This window comes from Schistocerca gregaria, chromosome 5, assembly GCF_023897955.1.
Source record: "Schistocerca gregaria isolate iqSchGreg1 chromosome 5, iqSchGreg1.2, whole genome shotgun sequence".
In the NCBI taxonomy this organism is placed as follows: Eukaryota; Metazoa; Arthropoda; class Insecta; order Orthoptera; family Acrididae; genus Schistocerca; species Schistocerca gregaria.
In genome coordinates, this window is record NC_064924.1 from 555334631 (window position 1) to 555359811 (window position 25181).

Below are 25181 nucleotides of genomic sequence, written 5' to 3' on the forward strand. Positions count from 1 at the left end.
TATGATAATCTTATTAGGCGCGGACTGAAACTTGACTATAGACTGGTGCAGACAAATTCAGACTGGTGTGTACAAATGCAGACTGACTAATAGGAGGTCTCTACACTCGTTATAATACCTCGCGCGAGTGTGATCCGAGAGGAGAAAAGGTTCTACGTTAGCAGCAATCTCATTGGCTGCGTTACATATTAATACGCGGATCGGCCGAAGCAGAATTTGGTCCGTCTCTAAGGCAGCGCCATCTCGTAGTGTGGAGACGGACGAGCCCTGCGCCTGCGCTGTTGTGCTCAGCGAGGCGCGCTCTAGTGGGAAAGTTGTGTACGCGCTGACTACGCGGAACTATGTACACAACAGTTAGCATCTAGATTTATGTCGAAGCATACGTTTCTCGTGGTGCTTCCACATTTTTGTCGATCCCCTGTAGATGAAGGAGCAAGAAGGGCGCACCGAGGGCTGCAGTGGCAGAGACGCGGACGCTGGCGGGTACTCACGGATCCTGGAGACGGGCCCGAAGACGGTCCTGGAGCCCTGGGCGGTGGAGCAGTTCCAGCGGCGCTGCCGGAACTGCCACTGGCACTCCTGGAGCGCGGCGCGGGCGGCCCGCCGGGCGGCGGCCACGTGGTCCGCGTGCAGCCGGCACAGCCGCTCGGCCGCGCCGCCCCCCAGCAGGGAGCACGCCTCCGCCTCCGACTCCGGCACCGACTCCGCCCCCGCACCCGCCTCCGGCCGCTCCAGTCCCAGCTGCCTGCAACACAGTAACAGACTTCCGTTAGCCAACCACTCTCTCCCCCACTCTTGAGAACAGAGGACTCTTTTCGCTAGCAGAGTGATGTTTACGAATCGCTTCTTGGGGAACTTGGTAAGTTAGCGGATGTGCCCTTCACAGCATTTCTGTCTGTTCTTGGAACAGAGTTTTGTGGATTACCATATTCAACTGTGTTCACTTTGCCTCAGGGACGTGTTCTGTGTTGTTATTGCGTTGAAACATCCCCTTAGGAAAATTTATATTTTACTGTGCTGGAAAACCTCTACGTTATGACGAAAGTTTGCCTCGGAACACTATCTCCGATTGTAATACCCTACTCCCGAACAGTCGGATCTTGTCCCTACTAAGGTTGTACAACATTGCCTTCTATGATTTTATCGTTAATGCTCCTTGCTGACGCATAATTGTCAAATGTGAAACGTCCCCTTAGAAAAATTTGTGAATGACTGTGCTAATAAACCTATTACATTATTTGATTTTCAAACAGCTGAGCAGAACTGAACATACTCAGACATTTCGCTCTTTACTTATTCTGATCATCACTAAACTGATACACAATATTTTTAGCCCTACGCAATCTGACTTTCAATAATCCCTACAAAAGAATGGCCCTGAGTGACAATACCTATACCTTTCATGAATCACTTACCTCACAAAAATCTTCGTTACTCGAACTACTGCAATACAACGAGCGCCAATACTGCCAGCTAAATAAAGGATTGTAACTACTGAAGGCACTAATTACTGATAGGCATAGTTAGCAAATGAGAGATTTTGATAGAGAACAAACAATGTATTTACCCTAATAGTGTTCAAAAGTCATAATATATATATATATATCAGTTCATGACATCCAGTCTTACAAATTTACTCTTTCTGATGGACACACGTCCAGATCGTCCGCTCTCAAAATTCTGCCATCTCTCTCCCCACATCCACCACTGCTGGCGGCCCACCTCCAACTGCGCAACGCTACGCGCTGTTCACATCCAACTGCCCAACACTACAATAGCGAATATTCCAACAATGCAAAGCAGCTACAGACTTCACACAGCACAGACAGTGATTTTCATATAGAGCGCTACGTGGCGTTACCAACATAAAAACCTAAACAGCTTACTTACAGCGTTTCACGGTTATTTTTAGGGTTCCGTACCTCAGCCGGTAAAAACGGAAGGCTTAAAGGCTAGCTTTGTTCTCCGTATGTCTGTCTGCCTGTGCTAATGTTAAGACTCTTTTTCTCAGGAACGATTAAAGATATCAAGTTGAACTTAATGTCGAATACTAAGGTCTACTATCCACCGACCGTTTAAATCATCTAAGCTCTGAAGTCAATGGAGCCAAAGATACTGTCATATATGTATCATATTATAATACTCGCAAACCGATTCGTCAAAACCTTTGGATAAACTGTCTAAAGGGCCTACTGGTCTAGCGGTAAAGCTAGATCGGACCACGGATTTTTCACGCTTCGTTTTAACCTAGCCTTCACCTCTCAACGATGTGACGAATCGCCACAAACAACACGTGGCTCGGATTCCACGTTGAACTGTTGGTTCCCTTTCCCCGGCTGGACAATTGGGATGTTAGGGACACACAAATCGCCGAAGTGGCGTCCAACAGCAAGACTTATACGAGGCCATTGAGCCACAAGAAATTATTATTAATATTATTGTGGTTAATTATGTTTGTACGGAACTCTTAGAGTCGTACTACCCTTGTCCGGCTTTTGGATTTAATAAGAATTTGGTAGGGTCCCATCTTCGGTTCAGGCAGAGGTACTTCCCTACACTGTCACCAGTGTTTAACAATTAACAGAAAGTCATGTTTTCCGAGTGTATCTGTGAAAAATACGAGAGAGTAATACTTTTCTTTGGCATACACGATTACCTCAGTTTCTCACTAAATGAAATCATCTTTGAATTGCTGAATGTTATTGGTACCACTCGTCGTTGCTGTAATGTTCTGATTATGATTGTAAAATTGTGTGTTGAACGAGTTAACTTTGTCTTAACAAATCAAATACGAGAGTTGGAACTTTAATAGTGGCAACTATTTATTTACAGCTCGTACAAAATAGATACGTGTTTCAAAATTTTACTGACCTACAAAGTCATCACCAGCATTGTGTATAACCCGTTGCCAGTCATGTGGAAGTCGTAGGATTCTCTTAGCAGCGCCAGTTGTGTTGACAGTTCGATCGGCATGGTCTATTGTCCGATGAAACTGTAGCAGCTCTGAAGCGAATGCCGTGAAGCGTTCCCTTCAGTTCAGAAATTGAGTTGAACTCATGAGGGTAAGGCCCATCAGTCAAATAAATCAGTAACAGTGTGCACTGTACGTTCTTGAGCATTGTCCTGCAAAATGAAGGTTCTTTTTGGAACACAACCTACGGCCAGCTTAGAGACAGAAGTGATGACACTTCGTGCAGGACCTGACCATCATGTTGTATAGCAATGCTCAAGCACGTACAGTGCAAGCTGTTACTGATTTGTTTGGCTGATGGGGCTGCTATACCACCTACTGCACTCCCCTGACTTAAACCCTCATGAGTTCAACTCGATTTCTGAATTGAAGGAAACACTTCACAGCATTCGCTGCAGAACTTCTACAAATTTGTTGGGCAATAGACCGCGCCGCTCGAACTATCAACATAACTGGGACTGCTAAGAGTATCCTACAACTTCCACACCTGTGACAACGGGTTATACACATTGCTCGTGACGACTTTGAAGGTAAGTAAAACTTTGAAACACTTATCTATTTTGTACGAGCTGTAAATAAATAGTTGCCACTATTAAAGTTCCAACCCTCGTATTTTCATTTTAAATTATGGAAGCATCTCAACATATACGCAAAAAGATCCCTAGCTCTTCTGTGAATTTTCTCACTTTACAACTTAAATAATTAGAAAGGCAGAAGAATCCTTTCAGTGATGAATGACTTCGGAACTAAATTATGTGCAACGTATCAGAAAGTTATATTTTTCCCCCAAGTCACTTTCCAACACCTGTTTGCTAATAAGTTGTTATTCCGTTGCGCGACAGTAGATTATAGTTTATTGGGCCGTGATTTAGTTGTTTCATTCTAATCACTAAAGCAACAGGCAAGAGAGCTGGCGTGAGGGAGGACAGCAAACTCAAAGAGAGGTTGTTAACATGCAGTAGAATACTTCCACGTGGTGACATTCAGCCAAGATAATAAACAGAGAAAAAATAGGCAAATTTCCAATTCTTCTTGTCGCAACACGCCACCACAATCCACTTACAGCTAACATCACATTAGAACAGTTTCTGTACCACAGATGGCTCCTGCGTCCACTTAGACCCAACACTCTCTGCAGACTGGCTACCTGTTGTTTATCCACTCTTTCCCCGAGGTCACTGCCAACATTCTAGAACCGTAGCACGTCAATTAACGTTGCATAACGTTCACCGCGCACGTCCCCAGAGGTCTGATACGGTGGATATGGGAGCAGCTGATCATTTCTTGAAGGATGGAGCCAAATGCCCTTCTACTAAAATACGATACCCTAACCACTTTGCCACGATCTTCGGAACCTTTAGGTCTGTTTTTTTTAGAGATAAGCGGCAAAAGAAGGATTGGAACGCTGAACAAGGTGAAACATACATGATACGCCGACACCAATTAATCTTCATAGTCGCCATAAAATTATTCAGGTCGAGTGAAATGCACCGTCACAAACTTCCTTCCCCTAGCCACAAGGCAGCTAATGTGCTGTTGATGATGACGATTAATAAAACAGAGTTCCCTGAAAGTCCAAAACGATACAAAAGGTTAAATCGTTCAGATACCCTGTGTTGGTCTGTTAGCCTACGTGGACGCGGTCGCATACGCTGAAATGTTTTAGTAAAGTTCACAACTGGTGCTGAAGGCTTCGCTAAATCGTCGTGGAAATACATCAAGCATCACCTTGCAATGAATTAATATGCCAAACTGAAAATTAATTATGACGTCTCTAAGATTATTACAGATTTTTGTCGCCTTCAGTTTGCCTTAAGACACGACTGTACTGCGAAAGAACTTTTCGTATTGGACGACCTGAAAAGGACAATCGAGAAAGGGGACTGGGAAAGTGAAACACTACAGTAAATTGAGCCTTCAGATATCGATTTATGCACAACAAGGAACTGTGTGCTGAAATAGATAGCACCATAACAGGCACGAGAGCAAAGACACTTATATTCTGTAGCATTATTTATTTATGGACTGTTTGAAATAAGTCTTTAGCTGACTATCCTACAAAATTGGACAAAACTCTATCTAGAGTAATCAGACTTTGATCCCAGTAAGATCTAAAACAAGAATACGTGCAGAACATAGATCATAAATCTGACGCTCCGCAGTCACTAACAACTAAATCACTGCGAGTCGGAGTATGTGCCAGGCGGATCAGCGGGTACGACTTTGGCATCGGAGGGAGCGGAGCGCAACTCTCCATTCAGCAAAGAAGAGTTCAGTTCCTCTACGCCTTACCTAAATGGATAAGCGAATGCTCATGTCCTCTGCCGTTTTTGTTGCGTCCTCTGCTCTAAGTACCTCATGTTCCTTAGAAAGTTAAAACCAATATTCGTTCTTTCTTGTGGAGTAGAAATATGGACAAGAGGAAAATCTCTTTATCCACAACGCTTATTAATGCATATGTAACAGTCACAATAGCAAAAATAGTATCAAAATACAGGAACATATACAGAGGATCGATACTTGGTGTGGGGATCGGCAGTTGACCCGTCAACATACACAAATGTAACGTATAAATATGTAAAAATAGGAGCAATGTTTCGTTGTGTTATGACTACTTGTCTCCAAATTCTGGATCAAGAGACATCCAATAAATATCTAGTACTTCGTCTAAGGAGAGAGTTAAAGTGGAACGACCACATAAAACAAATCGCAGGAAAACTAGATGTCAGTATGAGATTCATTGGAATTATCTTCAGGAAGCGCAATCCACCCACGGAGGAGGCAGTTTAAGAGGCCGTCTTTCGACCGGTACTGGAATATTGCTCGCCAGTCTATGACCAACTCCAGGTAGGATTAATAGAGGAAATAAAGTAGGTACAAACAAGAATAGCACGTTTCAGCGCAGGTCTGTTTAATAAGCGCTGAAGCGTGAGGCCCCGTGCAACTAAAGTGGCAGACGTTATGCCGTGTGTCAAGACGTGTGTTACTGTTAAAACTGTGTGAGTTTATTTTCCGAGAATACTTAGTCAATACACTGTTTCCTTCTGTGTGTATCTTCCAAAAGACCATAAAAGTAAAAGTAGTATAGAAAGATTCGTATTAACAGTAACTCTTCTCGCCGCGCACCAGGTAAGGGGGGGGGGGGGGGGGGGGGGTAGAATGAAGGAGGTATGTTAAGTACCCTCTGCCACACACCACAAGATGGCTGGCGGAGTACAGATGTAAATGCAGCAGTAGAAGCAGATTTGACCTGGGTGGCCAACAGCATTTATATAAGACCAAAATCTGCTGCGATATTCTCAGAATCATTTTGTTGCATTTCCCTTGCACACGACTAGCAGTATCACCCGATGACTCGTGTTGTAGTTAAGCCGCACACACCCGATTACTGCCAGTGTGCGAGAACTGCCCACGCGCCGCGCCTGCTTCTAGGAGTGGTGCCAACACGTCTACTCAGTGTTTGCTTTGCTCTCCAGAGGCGCGCGTGAGTATTCTCCAGCCTGATAACGGCCAAGCTGTGTACCCTGCGAGATAGCAGGATTCGTTCGGAGAAGTTCTGAGTCCGTCTCGTTACGTTCTAACTTTGGCACATTTCCCTTTCCTTCATAAAAAACGATTCATGCATACGTATGCAGAAAATCTATTAAATGTGCCATCGTGTCAACGAAACAACGGACCGTTAACGTTGCCAGATCTGCGTCTTCGTCCCACAAAAATATTCCCAGCCTCCGTCCATGAAGGAGTTATTCTTCTAGTTACTTTTACTCTTCTAGTTACGCTAATGGACGTGCCATCTCCATATCTCCATGGCTTTTTCTTTTGTCTTTACCTTGGTTAGAAAAGTATTACTGTAATCACATAAGGGAGTGCTTCCTGATCTAGCTTTCAGATCTTTATTGAATTTGACATTTTCAGTGGACTTACATCTATAATCTGATAACCTAATATTTCCCACTTCCACGTTCATTTACTTCCAGGATCTCTTTTTTCCCCTCGCAAATTTCCTACACTTCACTTTCAGCCATTTCTGTATATAGTTGTAACATGAAATGTGGCAGGGGACGACGGTAATATACAGGGTGGTCCATACTCCTTTACCTTTAACCCAAATGAATACAGACTCATTTACAGATATTTTTCTCTTATTACGAGTATACAAAGACAATGCAGAAGGTGACATATAAGCAGATTTACCAAAGTCTTTATTAGCAAGTTCTGCCATATGGTAAGTACGATAGACAATAATGTTTCTATCAACAAAACTTTCAAGTCCAGGTACGTTAGGAACTCCCGTACCTCCACGTACAACGGCTACAGTGATCCAACCATTACCATGATCGAATGTATCATTAATATCAATACTAAAATTAAGTCTACAACCACAGAAAACACTAGGTCCGTGGACAAGTGCAGTAGCAGCAACACTCTTAACTGGTATGCGGTTCTTCTTGTCTCCAGCTGTTGTGGCGAACTCGATGTTCTCGATGGTTTTATAAAGCGAAATGTAATAAAAGATTGGGGTTCCTATTAAAAAAAACGCAGTTGATATCCGTTTGGCCTATGGCAGCGCCGTCTAGCAGGCCAACCATAGCGCCATCTGGTTTCCTCCTTCAAGCTAGACGAGTTTCGTTCTTTGTAGTTTTTTCGTTTTATGCGTATTTTGTAAGATATTTGGCCCGGTCACTATCAGTGGACCACCCTGTATAACGTAGTATTGTACTGAAGCTGAATAGGTCGCTTCAAAAAAGCTATACAGCCGGTGAAAAATGTTTTTATTACTGAAATTGCTCATTAGACGCATTTCGGATCTATTTCCATCATCAGGTAACCAAGTGCACGAACGTCACAGGATTAGATCATTATTAGCTGTAGCTTACGTTAGACTTACATATGGTGTGGCTCGTATTCTGTGACCCTTTGTGCACTTGGTTACATGATGATAGAAATAGATCCGGAACGCGTCAATTGGGCAATATGAGTGGTAAAGACATTTTATACCGGGTGTATGCTTCTTTGAAGCGAGCTATTCACTTACAACACAGTACTACATTACAGTCTTTTTCATATGTTGCGTACGGATCCAGTTTTCACATCAATCAAAACGATGTTATGACACTGAGTGGCATACCTTACATTTATATCTTCGAGCGACTGAAAAGCCATCGGCATTTTCTTAGAAGACATCAAATAATCTGTCCAGTCGCATTGGCCATTCCATTCTTTTGCACAATGCTTTTATCGGTGAGAGGTGGTACGAAATCAGGCCAGGTCAGGTCAGAGGAAGTCATGCGAGTATTAAGTGTCCTCGCTGTATGGGTTTCAGCCCAACAGTAGGTTGATCTTGTAACCACCCGGCGTGCAAATAACGGAGACAGAGAGAAGGAGGAAGCAATACTACGAAGAAACAAACCCAATTACTGAATAAAAACAATTTTATTTCCCTGGTTGGTTTATAAACTGATTTTCAGATAAAGCACCCATACGTCGCACTCAATTTGATCTATTGAATCCTGTTTCGGGCATCAGCCAAGAGCATCATCAGATGAACTTTATCGACTCACAACATGGTAACTTAGAGTCTTTGCCCTTGTGCTCATACGTTAGCGGGTTAAAACCACCGATCGGTACCGCGTGCACTGAAAAGTGAACATACACTCCTGGAAATGGAAAAAAAGAACACATTGACACCGGTGTGTCAGACCCACCATACTTGCTCCGGACACTGCGAGAGGGCTGTACAAGCAATGATCACACGCACGGCACAGCGGACACACCAGGAACCGCGGTGTTGGCCGTCGAATGGCGCTAGCTGCACAGCATTTGTGCACCGCCGCCGTCAGTGTCAGCCAGTTTGCCGTGACATACGGAGCTCCATCGCAGTCTTTAACACTGGTAGCATGCCGCGACAGCGTGGACGTGAACCGTATGTGCAGTTGACGGACTTTGAGCGAGGGCATATAGTGGGCATGCGGGAGGCCGGGTGGACGTACCGCCGAATTGCTCAACACGTGGGGCGTGAGGTCTCCACAGTACATTGATGTTGTCGCCTATGGTCGGCGGAAGGTGCACGTACCCGTCAACCTGGAACCGGACCGCAGCGACGCACGGATGCACGCCAAGACCGTAGGATCCTACGCAGTGCCGTAGGGGACCGCACCGCCACTTCCCAGCAAATTAGGGACACTGTTGCTCCTGGGGTACCGGCGAGGACCATTCGCAACCGTCTCCATGAAGCTGGGCTACGGTCCCGCACACCGTTAGGCCGTCTTCCGCTCACGCCCCAACATCGTGCAGCCCGCCTCCAGTGGTGTCCCGCCAGGCGTGAATGGAGGGACGAACGGAGACGTGTCGTCTTCAGCGATGAGAGTCGCTTTTGCCTTGGTGCCAATGATGGTCGTATGTATGTTTGGCGCCGTGCAGGTGAGCGCCACAATCAGGACTGCATACGACCGAGGCACACAGGGCCAACACCCGGCATCATGGTGTGGGGAGCGATCTCCTACACTGGCCGTACACCTCTGGTGATCGTCGAGGGGACACTGAATAGTGCACGATACATCCAAACCGTCATCGAACCCATCGTTCTACCATTCCTAGACCGGCATGGGAACTTGCTGTTCCAACAGGACAATGCACGTCCGCATGTATCCCGTGCCACCCAACGTGCTCTAGAAGGTGTAAGTCAACTACCCTGGCCAGCAAGATCTCCGGATCTGTCCCCCATTGAGCATGTTTTGGACTGGATGAAGCGTCGTCTCACGCGGTCTGCACGTCCAGCACGAACGCTGATCCAGCTGAGGCACCAGGTGGAAATGGCATGGCAAGCCGTTCCACAGGACTACATCCAGCAACTCTACGATCGTCTCCATGGGAGAATAGCAGCCTGCATTGCTGCGAAAGATGGATATACACTGTACTAGTGCCGACATTGTGCATGCTCTGTTGCCTGTGTCTATGTGCCTGTGGTTATGTCTGTGTGATCATGTGATGTATGTGACCACAGGAATGTGTCAATAAAGTTTCCCCTTCCTGGGACAATGAATTCACAGTGTTCTTATTTCAATTTCCAGGAGTGTACATATCTGACTTGGGCAATGATTCTAAGCTACAGTTTCGTAAATCGACTGTTAGTGATTAACTGTATCTGATGTCGTCCTTAAATACCGAACCTTCCACAACGAGTGACGTGGCGTAGTGGTTAGCATACTAGACTATCATTCTGAAGGACAAGGGTTCAGCTCTACATCTGATGGTGTCGCGTCTGACGAGTGAAACCGGTACTAGTGAACTGTGCGCCACCTGTGGCTGTTTTATCTGAATACTAATTACAAGGGCATGTCCCCAATAGGCGACATCAGGCTCTTGTACGTTTTACAACTGAGCCATTTAACCCTTCTTAGCCAACCATGTATTCAGCAGAATATTTAGAGAATAATTTTTATTCTAGCAGCGTACAAAAGACTGGATAAACGACAATGCCAGTACAAGCTATGACTTTGACAGCTGTGAAGTAAATTGAAACAAGGATCTTGAAAATATACTTGATACTGCAGGAAGCAAGGACGAAGCTCTTTCTTCAGTTATCGCTAAGGTAACGGTCCTTACTGATAAGCTGCTGTGGAAGTTTACCATGGGGTTAGGGGTTATTGGTGGCAACTTTTGTATGGAGTGCTGAAAATGTTCAGTAGCTCAAGACCGAAAATAATAGACTTTCTCTTTTATGTACTTTCAACGTAAAATTACACATTGATCATGTCGGATAATCAGGCAGCAAACGCCCATAGTCTAATAACTATTTGCTACGTTATGTGTTGTGAGAAGCGTGGCTGCTAAACTCGATGAAACTATTACGACCCAAGAGTTTCCTTTGTTCACTACCCAGCTCGACAGTGTTATGCTGTCATCCTGTGGTGGGCGAATCTTTTACACCGTCGCAAGGAGGAAACAGCAACCAACCACTATTTATTTACACGTTAGGTTGCATTTGTTATAATCGTCAACAGTCGTCAGAAGATGAACGTGTCGGTTCGAAACTGGTAACGCCACTATCTGTGTAAATAAATAGTATTATTAACAGTGGCTGGTTGCTGTTTTCCTCTTTGAGAATCAACTTGTATTTTGTGCACAATCACGGTCTCAAAATATCAGTTTTGGACATAATACCTTTTTACACCATTGCTGCTAGTTTTAGGCTTGGACAATTCCTTTCAGTAGTTTGTGAGGTGACGAGGAGATTATGTTGCATCTAGCATGTGCGAGAAGACAGGGTACGCTCCGCATTCTGATGCGGAAAATAGCGTAAACTTCTCATTGATTACGGCATGGACTTTGTTGTTACTCAACGGCATGATTGTATCAGTTCAGTGACAGCGGAAAACGTAAGCGATTTGCTGTGTCAGACTGCAGAGCATTTCCTGTAGCCCTTACACATGTCATGTGACGTCCACGCAGGCCAAATGAAAATGGCTCTGAGCACTATGGGACTTAACTTCTGAGGTCATCAGTCCCGTAGAACTTAGAACTACTCAAACCTAACTAACTTAAGGACATCACACACATCCATGCCCGAGGCAGGATTCGAACCTGCGACCGTAGCAGTCGCGCGGTTCCAGACTGAGCGCCTAGAACCGCGAGACCACCGCGGCCGGCCCCGAGGCATGATTCGAACCTGCGACCGTAGCGGTCGCGCGGCTCCAGACTGTAGCGCCTAGAGCCGCTCGGCCACTCCAGCCGGCCAGACCAAATGAAAAGAGAACATTGATGGACAACACTAAGGAAAAAAAAAGTGGTTATCGTCGCTGCCTCTAGAGCGTGGGTCTCGGGTTCGATTCTCGATTTTCTTCGCTCGGATACTGGGTGCAAATGTTGCACTTATCATTTCAGATCATATTCATCGCAAAGATTAGCAAATTATCGAAATTTTGTAGAATATGAAGACTTCCACCAAGCGACCGTACAACTCCAGAGACAGGGTTTTCCAATCAATAATACCATACCGTCATTTCACTTTACAACTAAGTACAAATTTTGTGCAAGCATGAGCATGATGGAGTAACCGTCAAAACGCGTTGTGGATAAACAAAAATGTTACGACTTACGCAGGAACTGTAATAGTTTTTATTAACCTAATGTTATTTCACTTTCCCAACGTTTGACATAGTTATTGGGCCAAAATCGTTATCTCCCTTAGCGGAGGCAAAACACACAAAATATTTTAACACATGAAGTGCAAAAGAATGAAATAACTACAATAATCAACAATAAATAATGTAAAATAGTTCAGTTATGAGCGAAAGGCTCGAGATACGATTGCCGGTACTCCACTAGCTAAATTCAAACATATTTCTCATGTTTCAGTCCGACAAACAGATTCAGTCTATTATGACCAACTTACAACAGCGTATACTCGTCCTATTAGACAACCCAACTGAGAAATCCTGAAAGTATCAGGCTTTAAAGTGTGATTGGTTAGACATCATCGTCAATATTACAAAAAATAAACAAGTGCAGAGCTCTGTATACCATACTACCTCTGTAACTTCAACATTAAATCTTACTATGAAATTTATGTTAGAAATATTGAAAAATATTATCTTATAATTGGGCAACCAAATTGAGATTCCAGTTTTCGTGAATTAACATATATTCTGTTTCTAACTCCTGAACTGTTCGTAAAAGAAATTCCCATGTATGAGGAAATCGTCGTATCGTTCGAGGCTCCAACACGAAAGACATTAATGTAAATAAATAAGAGACTGTGCCCCCAAGTGCCAGAACATAATGGAAAAACCATTCTTTTTTTCCTATTTAATGTATCTTTGCCATTTACGAAAACCTCGCAAATGATTAGCGTCCCCACTGCAGAAGCAATATTGGAGACTTCAATGCTGCCATAGAACAGCAACCCAAGTTTGCGAATTGTCACAAGTTGCGATCGTATCCCAATGTTTAAAATGCAGCTATACTTCGTAAATTCAGAGCCTAGCCAGAAATATAGCGAGCAGAAAGTTGCGTAAGGAACCAAAATTTCCAAACCAATTTACAACAGCGAAATGTCTAAAGGTACACATTTCCTAACATGTAGAATATCCATTAATCACGTGTTCTCGTCTCGAATCACAAACTTTTCATAATAATTAGATTGTGACAAGAAATGTTCCGGTTCCTAATTCTTCCTTCCCATATTCCTACCTTGTTCGGCACACACTTCATGGCTAATGCTGATGATCTGTGTTGAGGCAGCCATGCACATGTTCATGCCATCTTCTGTTTTCAGTTAACTAGGAATTGGACGTCCTGAAAATTATTTTCGACACGTTTTTCTCTTCCTATCTAACATAACATACTCGTGGGTGGCTCTGCAAAATTACGTTCCAGTCACCTAAATTAGAGTCTTGTTTGTATTCGTTTCTACATACTTTAAATTTCGAACATAAGAAATGGAATAGCGACAGTCAATGAAATATTTTAGTCATCTTTCTTTTTCTCTTTTATTATTCAGAATTCCGTGAATACTTCTGCATTCACAGGTCGTTTCACTTGCGACAAAAGGGTTCTGTGTGACGTTTCAATATGTTTTCGATAATAGCAATTATCAAGAACACATCGCCGGCTGTGTGCTCTTACAATACTGATGAGCAACGGTATCTGAACCGGTCAGCTGATGCACTGCCGTTACTTCATCAAGCTTCAGATTGAGTTTGTGCGCAGGTCGATGAGCAGATGCCGTTGCCACATCAACCTGAAGTGTTATATGGCGGAATTATTATCTTGGACTTCCTTCTAAGGCCGCTGTTCGCTCGTCTAGTTCGACTAGAGCCATTATGTCAACTGCCACAGGTAGAGGACCAGCCACAGCATATGCGCCGATCAGTTCCTGCCCTTTCCAGTATTGGCTATGCAGTGCTGAACACAACACTTGCGTCAAACGCGAAACACTAAAATTGTTCGTCTTTTCATCTTAATCTATGCCTTTCACTCGTGAAACACACGCCATAACAAAATGATAGCAACAGATTTTGAGGGGTTGCTGTGTGCTCATTGATAAGCTATTTAAGGGTAGGAACTCTTCTCAGAAACGACATCCACCGACACCACAGAGAAACGATATGGTAGGGGCCCATGCCCACCCATTACTCCACCCCTTCAACATGTAACATGCGTCTGAATACGGGACACAAACATGGTCCTTCGCAGTAGCATCAAAGATGCTGTTAGTTACACGCTCTACAGACAACCTGAACGAATTTTTTAATCGAAATGTTGTGAAACGAGTCTGTTTACGGGATATATACACATGAATATTGTTAATATTAATGAACTTTTTCCATGCTTCCCATTTCCAAACAATATTCCTCCATGTAACAGAAGCAGTTGTATAGGAGAAACGTTTTTGGTTAAATTTAAAACCTGCTTTGCTACCTGTAGTACATTTTATGTTACTGAGCAAATGATCAAAATTTTTTGTTGTTAACTCCTTTCTGAGCGACTGACAACTTCTATAATGGGTAATAAAGGTCTTTTTTCCTCTGGTGCTGTAAGTATGAAAATCACTACTATTTTCTAATAATAATTTGTGATGAATTTCTTTAACGAATATATGTACTGAGACGGTGCAGTTAAAATGCAAAACTCCTTGAAGATGTACCTACATGGTGGCCATTGATGTACATCACATATTATTCTAACTGTTCGCCTTTGTGCAATCAACATTTCCTATCCCAGAACATTATTCCATAAGACATTGTTGAGTGGAAATATGCAGAGTAAGTCAAAAGGTTGATTCGTTTGTTTTTAAGACTATCTAGTATGCGAAGAGCAAAAGTATCTAAACTTAATTATTTGAACAGCTCAATAAAATATTTCTTCCAGTTCAAGTTGTCATCGGTATGTACACCCAACAATCTGAAGCATTCTACCCCGTTTACTGCCTCCTCTTCATGTGCTAGTCTATCTGTTGTGCAGAAAATAATATAGACTGTTCTTTTCAAAAAAAGGGGAATCCATTTTCAGAAAACCACTTAATAATTCAATAATTCATCATTGACACTCTCTTCTGTGGTGCTCTCTATAATGGTATTTATTACAACACTAGTATCATACGCAAAAAAAAAAACAAGTTCCTCTAAGAGAGCAACTTGATCTATACACTCAAACTCCTTCGAACGATCACAGAAAATAGCAGCTGGTGATATTATATTTTTTGAGGCTTTTAATGTGTTTTGAGTGAATGTATCAATAGCATTGTCAGTCGAGCAATCATTCAAGAATCCAAACTGTGAAGTGCTACGTAAATTGTTTCTTCTTAAATGAGAAACTACTCCTGCGTGTATGACTTTTTTGAATATTTTGGGGAAAAAACTGGTAGTAAGCAAATTGGTCGATAGTTATTTAAGTCTCTCTAGTCACTTTTCTTGCAGACAGATTTAACGATAGCATATTTTCCACAATTATGTTTGAAATTCCATCAACACCACCCGAGTGTTTGTTTTTCCAATTTTTATAACTGTGTTAAGTTCAGTAAAAGATACTACTGCTACTTCTAGTTGCTTACAGTTGTGTGTTATGACATTTTAAACATATTCTCCTGCTACTTAAACTGAACTATTTAATCCTATTTTTGCTGGTACACTAATAAAATGATTGTTAAAAGTATTTGCAACATGTGGGTTATAAGCCACAACACTGTCATTTAGTTCAATTGTTGTGGTGTCTCGTACAATGTCTGGTTCTCCTGTCTCCCGTTTCACAATGGCCTGTAGATTTTTAATCTTATTGTCTGCATTAATTTCTATCAGAATTTGCTTATTTCTGGACATTTTAAAGACTTTGTATAAAAATTACTGTAGTTTTTGTACAATGCAAGTAATTTTGAATCTTGACTTATATTGACCTTTAAAGTAGGTTTCCTTTTCATATTACATGAGATCTGAATCTCTTTAGTCATCCATGGCACCCTTTTTTTGAAATGGACTTTCTGGATAATTTTTTGGTAATGCTATTTTCAAAATTGACAAAAATTTGCTATGGAATATATTGCATTCCACATTAAAGTTTCAGATTGTATACACCTTGCAACGTGAGTGAGGGGTTTAAGGTAACAGATAATGATTGCGAGATCAGTCGCCAGTTTAAATCACCTTCTGCTACATAACCACCAGAGGGTGAGTACACAATCTTAACTCTGTTTACGACTCGTTTGCTTACGTAGGGTTGTGCAGTATTGGATTGTGCCCTTGAAGGAGCATAAATTAATTAAATGGCTAGCTTAAAGAATAGTCAGTGCATGAAGCACGCACAAACATACACATACACACACACACACACACACGCGCGCGCGCGCGCACAGGTGCAAGCGTGCGGAATGACGTCTCTGGATATTAATGAGCATAATCACAGGATTAAAGTTCACTATCATTTTAATGATTTTAAGCGCATGATATTTTCAATGGCGCCTTCACAAAGGCTATATTATACACAGAGAAACAAATGAAAAATGAAATAACTGACCTAGTAGAGCAGGTAGAGCATTCGCAGGCGATAACTAACGTAAGTCAAAGGCAATGTGCAGTTCTCCAAAATCAAATAAACTGAATAAATTCCAACTATTCAAGAAATTCATCCTAGTCTACATCCAGCAAACAGTTCACCACAGCTAAGTTCAGTCACTGTTGGCTATAATGGCACTCACTATTCACATATCCTTAACTTAAATAGCAAACAGTTATACAACAAAATGACAATGTCTCGAATTGGTGCACATCGAAATATTTCTAACAGTGAAGGCGCCTGAACACATCCGACTCTCTCGCTACTCAAGTTTATCAAGAACCTTACCCAACTATTTAGGAACATCAAAGGACTCCGAAACATGCTCTGCTTGACCGTTTATCACACGTGATTGACTATTGCAGTCCAGTGACTATGTGGAAGTTCGACCACCTTTACATTGGGTTTAATATTTTACAGTTTCAAATAATTCAGACATACCTAATATACATGTTTAAACTATTTGCGGATAGATATCACTTAGTTATATGTTAAACGTTGAAGTTGAAGCGATTACAAGTTATATTTTGAGTTTCGCACAAAACGAAGTGGAAGTTGTAAATCAAATGTACACTTTATTCAACTCCCCACTTCCTCTCTACACTACTGAGACTGAAGTCTTATGAACACTGTCTTACAAATTTTCGTACTAAACAAATATAAGGAAATTGAAACTGTAGGACAAATCTTTCATGCTGAAGTTAATCTTTCATATAGCTGTGGTGGATGTATAGTGTTGGGTTGGGTTGTTTGGAGAAGGAAAGCAGACAGCGAGATCATCGGTCTCATCGGATTAGGGAAGGATGGGGAAGGAAGTCGGCCGTGCCCTTTCAAAGGAACCATCCCGGCATTTGCCTGGAGCGATTTAGGGAAATCACGGAGAACCTAAATCAGGATGGCCGGACGCGGGATTGAACCGTCATCCTCTCTAGTTTTGGCACTTCGTTGTTATTTATTAAATGATTTATTTACAACATTTAGTCCATATGTTCTGCACTACAATAAATATACTAATTTAATAGCTGACTTCAAGCCCTATTACATGGTGTGTTGTACGCATATGCAGCGTGTCTGTAGCTTTTGTTACTGAAGTTATAAACAGTTTTGTACATAAATATTAATAAGTCTGGTACTGTATCTTGTTCAAATATAGAATTAATTTTTTTAACTCGTCTTTTTACTGCGGTTTCAAAGCTGTCTTCACATTTTCTATAGCTTGTCTGTAAGTGAATTTAGTGTTCGTGATGAATACTTGAAGCTTTAATTTTAACACAGTCCTACTTCTGAGCGTTCATAGCTATCTGGTGACACAGTTCATGCAGGCAGCCCTCTGCATAGCGGTCCATGCCCCTTCACGTCACCCCTTCTCCTGCTTTCTGCACCGACTCGCCACTCAAACATCACTTTCATACCTACCTGATCTAGTCACCTCTTGGCGGCCTCTCATCTGCACGACACTCAAGTAAACCTCCAGACTTTTGATTAATACATCTATGTAGCAGAAAGACTGCTGGAGATTATAGTGCAAACAACAAATAACTCAGGGAGTAGGATGGTAGGTAGGTTGCAAGTGTTACTCTGAGTTGGAAAGATTGACACAGAAGAGACCGGCCGCATAAAATCAATCAGGAGACTAATGACTGAAAGAAAATAAGGGTGAAATCTCCACATACTGCTGTGTCTTGTTTTCTGACAGGCAGCTCAATAATGCATCCAGATTTCTCGTAAATATATAGCTGAAAGTTTACTACAGGAGATCCGAAGGCTGTTAGAGTTACAGGACAAGTAGCCTACACCAACACACAACAGCTCATAAGCATATGCTACTACATTCTGTTTTACACTGGAAATAACAGCGATAAAAAAGCGAAAATCGGTTATTCCAGTTTAAACGGTTCTAAAAATCGGGTTAAAGTGGAGAGAAAGAAAAACAATAAAACCGATGGCTGTTAGTTTGAGCGTCGACCGCCGTCCCTAGGCTGGGCGCCTGCCCGCAGCAGCAGCGCTTTCGTATGCCGGTCGGCGTCGCCGGCGCAGCGCCGGACCCGGACAACTGGCGCGTCTCCAGACGGGGCCGTAAAGCGCCGAGTGAGGCGCGCCGGCGACACTCGCGCTCCCTTTCTTCCTTTTCCATTCGGGGCACGTCGGAAGTCGGACATTAACGGCAGCCGCCGTGGGAAGCGGCCGGCCGCGCTCGTTTACGATAGCCGTCGCGCCGAGTGAGAATCCTTATCGGAGCAGTCAGTCCCTCGGATCGGTTTGTCCACCGGCGCGGCAATCAAAATGTAAATCTAATGTAAATGGGGCGGCTGCTGTGGAGGGGGAGAGGGGGGGGGGGGAGGTGAGGACTCAGCGAGGGCGGCCAGGCCACAGACGGCTCCATTACGCGCGCAGGTCGGCAGCGGCTTCTGGTGTTGAGTCGCCGCCAGCTGCCGGCGGGCCCGGGGCTGCCCGGCGGCGTGCGACGGCTAAGGGCCCCACTGCACTGACAATGGGAGGCCACGACGTTTGGAACGCGGATTTACTGTAAACTTCGTACACTCGTAGTACTCCGTGAGAACAACAAAACGTGTAAGCAGTAGCGCGTACTTCTCAAGCGTTATTGAGAAAATCGAACGATAAATTCGGTCGCCAAATACATATGACTATGCGTTGTCACTTTTAACACGAAACGGCGGCAGCGATGTGGTTTGGCCGGCACGGTAGCTCAGCGTGTTCGGTCAGAGAGCTGTTTGGCCTCTGTAATAAAAAAACGGAGTCCAAAGATCAACAAACAAACTTGACCAGATGTCGTGTGACGTCCGCAACGACCAAACACAACGATCAACAACGAACAAAATGCAAAAAAAAAGAAAAGAAAAAAGTGGTCAGTGTGCAAGCCCCGTAATCGGTGGATCGAGTCCTGTTCGTCCGTCTCCGCACGAGATGGCGCTGCCTCAGAGACGGACCAAATTCTGCTTCCGCCGATCTGCGTATTAAATGTAACACAACCAGTGAGATTGCTGCTAACGTAGAACCTTTTCTCCTCGCGGATCACACTCGCGCAGTGATACCTGAACGCGTGAGCTATTCTAACGAGTGTACAGACCAACGATTAGTCAGTCTGCATTAGTCTATAGTCAAGATTCAGTCTGCGCCTAATAAGATTACCATATTTCTGTACATAGTTATGAGGATAAATGACTAGACACTTTGTCAAGTATCAGAGATATGTGAGAATAAGATTAACGTACCAAGACCAAAGGAACTTCAGATTGTCAGTTGTAAACAGCATCCAGAATCAATATCTATGATTTTTATTATTTTAATAAATGTGTGCGAAAATTAATCAAGTTCTGTTTAAAGTTGGTCACTGTCAATCTGTTACTCTAAGCATGGAAGTGGCATTTCTATCGTCTGACCTAACGGCAGAAGATAAACACGCCACAATAAGACCACGAGACATACTGCTGACACTCGCCTACTTCGTTAGAGCGAGAAGTCAAATAATCTGTTGGTGTGTGTACCAAAGGTCTTACAGTATGCACACCACAATTTCTAACACATTTTCTTTACTATTTATATTAGAATTCATATAATGGGGAAAATACGTGTAACTTGATGAACTTTTGTTAAATTTACAATGTTATTTGGCAGTCTACAAATTTTTATTATCACAAATAATATAATATTCATAACTATCGACTAGTAAACGACCAAACGCATAAAATGTACTGAAAATGTATGCTTGTCCGTTTCTTCAAAATTGTTCGTATTTAATCGAATGAACGAGAAAACTGCTTCTGGTGATGATGCTGTTAAAATGCAGTCGGCACTGGATGACCAATTATCAGCGCCGATATTTAAGGAAATGCTGCGTTCTGCATGGTTTGCTCCCAAATTATCGGCTGAAAGAGAGGTTTTTGCAAATGTTAACGAGGTTTGTTTTACCACAGAAAACCTCAAAAGATCTTGTGTATACAGAAACATAACATTTAATCAATGCAGCTGGAGCCGTTTAACTTTGTTTTCCATGTTTTTACGAAAAATACCCTTGTGCAACTTGTACTCGCAATGTCGGAAGCGACGATTAATTGCACATCTTTCGAAAGTCGTCTGTGCCGGTCAAAACTTGCAGGCAACAAGTAGTTTCGGGCTCCTAAGTATAAGGGATTTCTCAAATCACGAACAAGCATACCCTTTTAGTATCACTTTATGCGTTTAGTCGTTTACTAGTCGGTAGTCAACAATATTATATCATTTGTGATAATAAAAAATTATATACTGCGAAATATCATTGTAAATTTAATAAATGTTCGTCCGGTTACACGTATTTTTCCCATTATATCAACTTCAACATAAATAGTAAAGAAAACTGTGTTAGAAATTTAAAAAACTGTCGAACAGGATTCGATCCGGCGATTACGGGTCATGCGCGCTAAGCACTCGGCTGCCGCTGGTTCGTGGTAAAAATGGCCTCGCACAGACATAAATATTTGACGACCGAAATTCTCGTGCGATTTTCTCAATAACGCTTGAGAAGTACGCGATACTGCTTACACGTTTTGTTGTCCTCACGGAGTACTACGAGTGTACGAAGTTTACAGTAAATCCGCGTTCCAAACGTCGTGGCGTCCCCTTGTGAGAACCCATGGCAGGTCCTCTGCCACCCTGCCAGCAGTGCTCAGGTGTGGCAGTGCGAGACGCCAGAGGAATTCTTCCAGTGTGCGCTCAGTAGCGGAGCTAGTAACTTCATGTGCAAGCTCGAAGGAATAGAAAAATACAGAAAAAGACATCTCAGTACATCCCTTGATCGCTCGTCGCGACGTAAACGGGTTATTTCATACGATGTATAATTATTTAAGAAATTACTTTAGGAAAGTAATCTCACATAGAACAAAAGATTTTCTTGACCTGTCTAATCGGTAGCTGGTTATTTGTTGTCAACAGTGACGTTTACCGTATTATCTGTCACCAGAAGCATTCAAAGAAGTGATTTTTCAGTTTTTACTTGTGAATTATGTTGTTATACACTGAAATTCACTTTAGAAATTGTAAGTAGGCTGTTTAGGTTTTTATGTTGGTAACGTCACGTAGCGCTCTATATGAAAATCACTGACTGTGCTGTGTGCAGTCTGTGGCTCGTTTGCATTGTTGGAATTCGCTATTGTAGTGTTGGGCAGTTGGCTGTTAACAGTGCGTAGCGTTGCGCAGTTGGAGGTGAGCTGCCAGCAGTGGTGGATGTGGGGAGAGAGATGGCAGAATTTTGAGAGCGGACGATCTGGACGTGTGTCCATCAGAAACAGTAAATTGATAATACCGGATATCATGAACTATATATGATGACATTTTAACATTAAGGTAAATGCATTGTTTGTTCTCTATCAAAATCTTTCATTTACTAACTATGCTTATCAGTAGTTAGTGGCTTCAGTAGTTAGCTGGCAGTATTGGTGCTTGCTGTTTTACAGTAGCTCGAGTAATGAAGATTTTTCTGAGGTAAGTGATTCATGAAAGGTATAGGTTACTGTTAGCAAGGGCCATTCTTTTGTAGGGATTATTGAAAGTCAGATTGAGTTGCGCTTAATATACTGGGTGTCAGTTTAGTGTTGATCAGAATAAGTAACGAGCGAAATTTCTGAGTACGTTCAGTTTTGCTCAGCTGTTTGAAAATCAATTAACGTAAGCGGTTTCTCAGTACAGTAATTCATAAATTTATCTAAGGGAACGTTTCAAAATGTCTTAGACAAAAATTGAGAAACCTATCTCATTTCTGTATATATCTTATTTTTAAAATAATTCTAGCGTGTCCCATAAATCAGATACATTAGCGTATGTTTCTGCAGCAGAAGATATAGCTACGCTGTTTTGGTCCAGAAGCAGGTTTTGAAGAAAACTTCCATAGCCCGGATAGTAAAATGTGCTTTGTCGGTGATTGGAGTGGAGCATCAGGAACAGGCCGTGAAGAAGAAATACACGATCGATAATTAGCACGAATTCCAGCCGGCCAGACTACAGAAGGTGCCTTATTATAAGCAATCTGAACGTGATTACAACGTGGAGAGGCTTATTCTTTCAGCTTTGCTTCATTTACGACGGTCTTAATTCCCAATACTTTCTTTTCCAGTTCGCGTTTTCAATAGTCCTGAGAAGTTGCTTACCTCAAAAGGATCAGTGTCAAAACTATCCACAGCGATTGGGTAGGCGAAAATAACCAGCTACGGATGAGCGGGAGGTAGCGCTCGGCAGGTCTGCCGGCGTCCAGGTGCTGAAGCAGCCGTAAGCCGCCGTGTGTTCCACCGGCTTCGCCGCCAGGCTGGCACAACCTCGAGGGCTGGTGTCAGGTGCGGGGGAGGAGGTGGGGGGGGGGGCGGGGGGAGGGACTCCATTGCGTCCTATGCTTCTGTCTGGCGTCTCTGCCAGCAGACCCGCTGTAGCATCTCAGTGCGGCAGGGCCTCTAGGCTGCGGTTACAATATTGTTCATCGGTCTGGGACTCCCGCCAGACATGATTGATTGAGGAAATAGAGAAGATCGAAAGAAGAGCAGCACGTTTCGTTACAGGTTTATTTAGTAAACGATAAGCATTACGGAGATGCTCAGTCAGCTGCAATGGCAGACGCTGCAAGAGTGGCGTTCGACATTACGGTAAGGTCTACTGTCAAAATTCAGAGAGTGTACGTTCGTAGAAGAGTCAGCTAATACATTTCTTCCTCATACGCATATTTGCAAAAACAGCTTGAAGACAAAATGAAAAAGATCTGAGCCCACACGGAGACTTTCCCGCGAACCGCAACGCGACTGGGACAGGAAAAGAGGAAGTGACAGTGATACATGAAGTAGCCTTCGCCACACACCCACACGTTGTAAGGTGGCTTGAGGCGTGTAGATGTAGATGTAGAAAAGTACGTGGGGCGAGTACTATGCAATCTTTCTGCAGCTATTGCAATAATCAGATAAGTTTTACGAATTTAGGAGACGAAGAAAGAAACCGTCTCTTGTATAGACGAGCTGATTCGCGGTGCCGTTGAAAAGTAAGATTGTAATCTGCACAACCTCAGATTAATTCAGCAAATCAGACATATATCAATTATGCTTCAATCACTATGACTAAGCATATGTATGAAAGACAGACATAAAATTTATGATAAGGTATTGTGGAAACACACACACCACACTTGCAAACCACATAAGACAATCACCACCCTGCTGGCATAGAACCAGCGGTAGTCAGCAACATTTCGCAGGCACCCAATACCCACCTAAGGCAGCCCAAAAGAAATCCACTACAGTAACTTTAAACATCAAAATTTGCATGTGCCAACTTTGTCCCTTGAACATATTATTTTTGTAAGGTTATAATCTAGGCCTAAAATATTCGATACAGATTTTTCCAGTGTCGCAGATGACATGTTGCATTAAGTACAAAGATGAGGATGAAGTGGGTAGACAGCCACGAATACATGTAATATAAGCTAATGTTTAGTTAATTATCATCAAGTTTTAGTTGTTTAAAATTATAGTTTGCAATAAAGAAGCGAATTCAGTGCTCAGATTCCGAAAGATGTCATTGTTTTGCTACTTCTCATCCTCAGACCGCCACAAACCCCTTCTTCCACGTACTTACAAATTTCTCACAATTCATGTTTCGCATATGGAAATGTCGCTAGATTCGAATGAGGAAAACAAACCTGAGTTGAATTCTGCCGGCATTATGAAAGGGTTGCCTGGAGGCGAAATGAAACTAGTCCCCTGAGTTGAGTCAAACACAACCGAGGTTTTAAATTTGCCTGTACATTGCCTTTCCGTTGCAGTTTGTGCCTTGAAAATGGCGGGATGTACTCCCGCCGAAATATCGGCGGTCGTTGTATATATTATCTAGCTGAACTCCATTAACTTCAAATGGTTCAAATGGCTCTGAGCACTATGGGACTCAACTGCTGTGGTCATCAGTCCCCTAGAACTTAGAACTACTTAAACCTAACTAACCTAAGGACGTCACACACATCCATGTCCGAGGCAGGATTCGAACCTGCGACCGTAGCAGTCGCACGGTTCCCGACTGCGCGCCTAGAACGAACTCCAGTAAGTCGTTTGAAAGAAAGTACATGTCCTTATTACTGTTGTGTTGACTATAATTGAATTTACAGCCAAAATTAATTACTTGAAATTTAATGGAGGTTATACTATTTCAATATAAGTTTTATAGAGTTCTTTAACTAGATTTTTTCAAAATCTATTCGATCAGAATGTAGCGATCGCAAATATCAGAAGGAATTGGAACAAGGTGAGTTTAGTCATGGTTCCTGTTCTAACGGTGAAAGCAGTCACTGTATTTAGTGGAAAACATAAACCATCAAAACGATAATTGAAGGGAAGCAGTGAAGTGCGACGAATATTTCGGCGCTAAATACAACTACCCAAAAGTCTGTCTATTAGAGCCGGCCGCGGTGGTCTCGCGGTTCTAGGCGCGCAGTCCGGAACCGTGCGACTGCTACGGTCGCAGGTTCGAATCCTGCCTCGGGCATGGATGTGTGTGATGTCCTTAGGTTAGTTAGGTTTAAGTAGTTCTAAGTTCTAGGGGACTAATGACCACAGCAGTTGAGTCCTATAGTGCTCAGAGCCATTTGAACCATTTTTTTGTCTATTAGAGTCTTTATAAAAAGTTCAATAGCCAAATTAAA

The 25181-nt window shown here is 42.8% G+C and overlaps 1 protein-coding gene across 1 annotated transcript in view; it reads right to left on the bottom strand.

Annotated features, from left to right (window-relative positions):
* Positions 1 to 25181, bottom strand: part of LOC126272703 (protein Wnt-5b-like) — a 542678-nt gene that overhangs the window by 258115 nt on the left and 259382 nt on the right. Inside the window, exon 2 of the mRNA XM_049975739.1 lies at positions 492 to 745. Coding sequence (XP_049831696.1) covers positions 492 to 745 — 254 coding nt within the window. The remainder of the gene's footprint in view (positions 1 to 491; positions 746 to 25181) is intronic.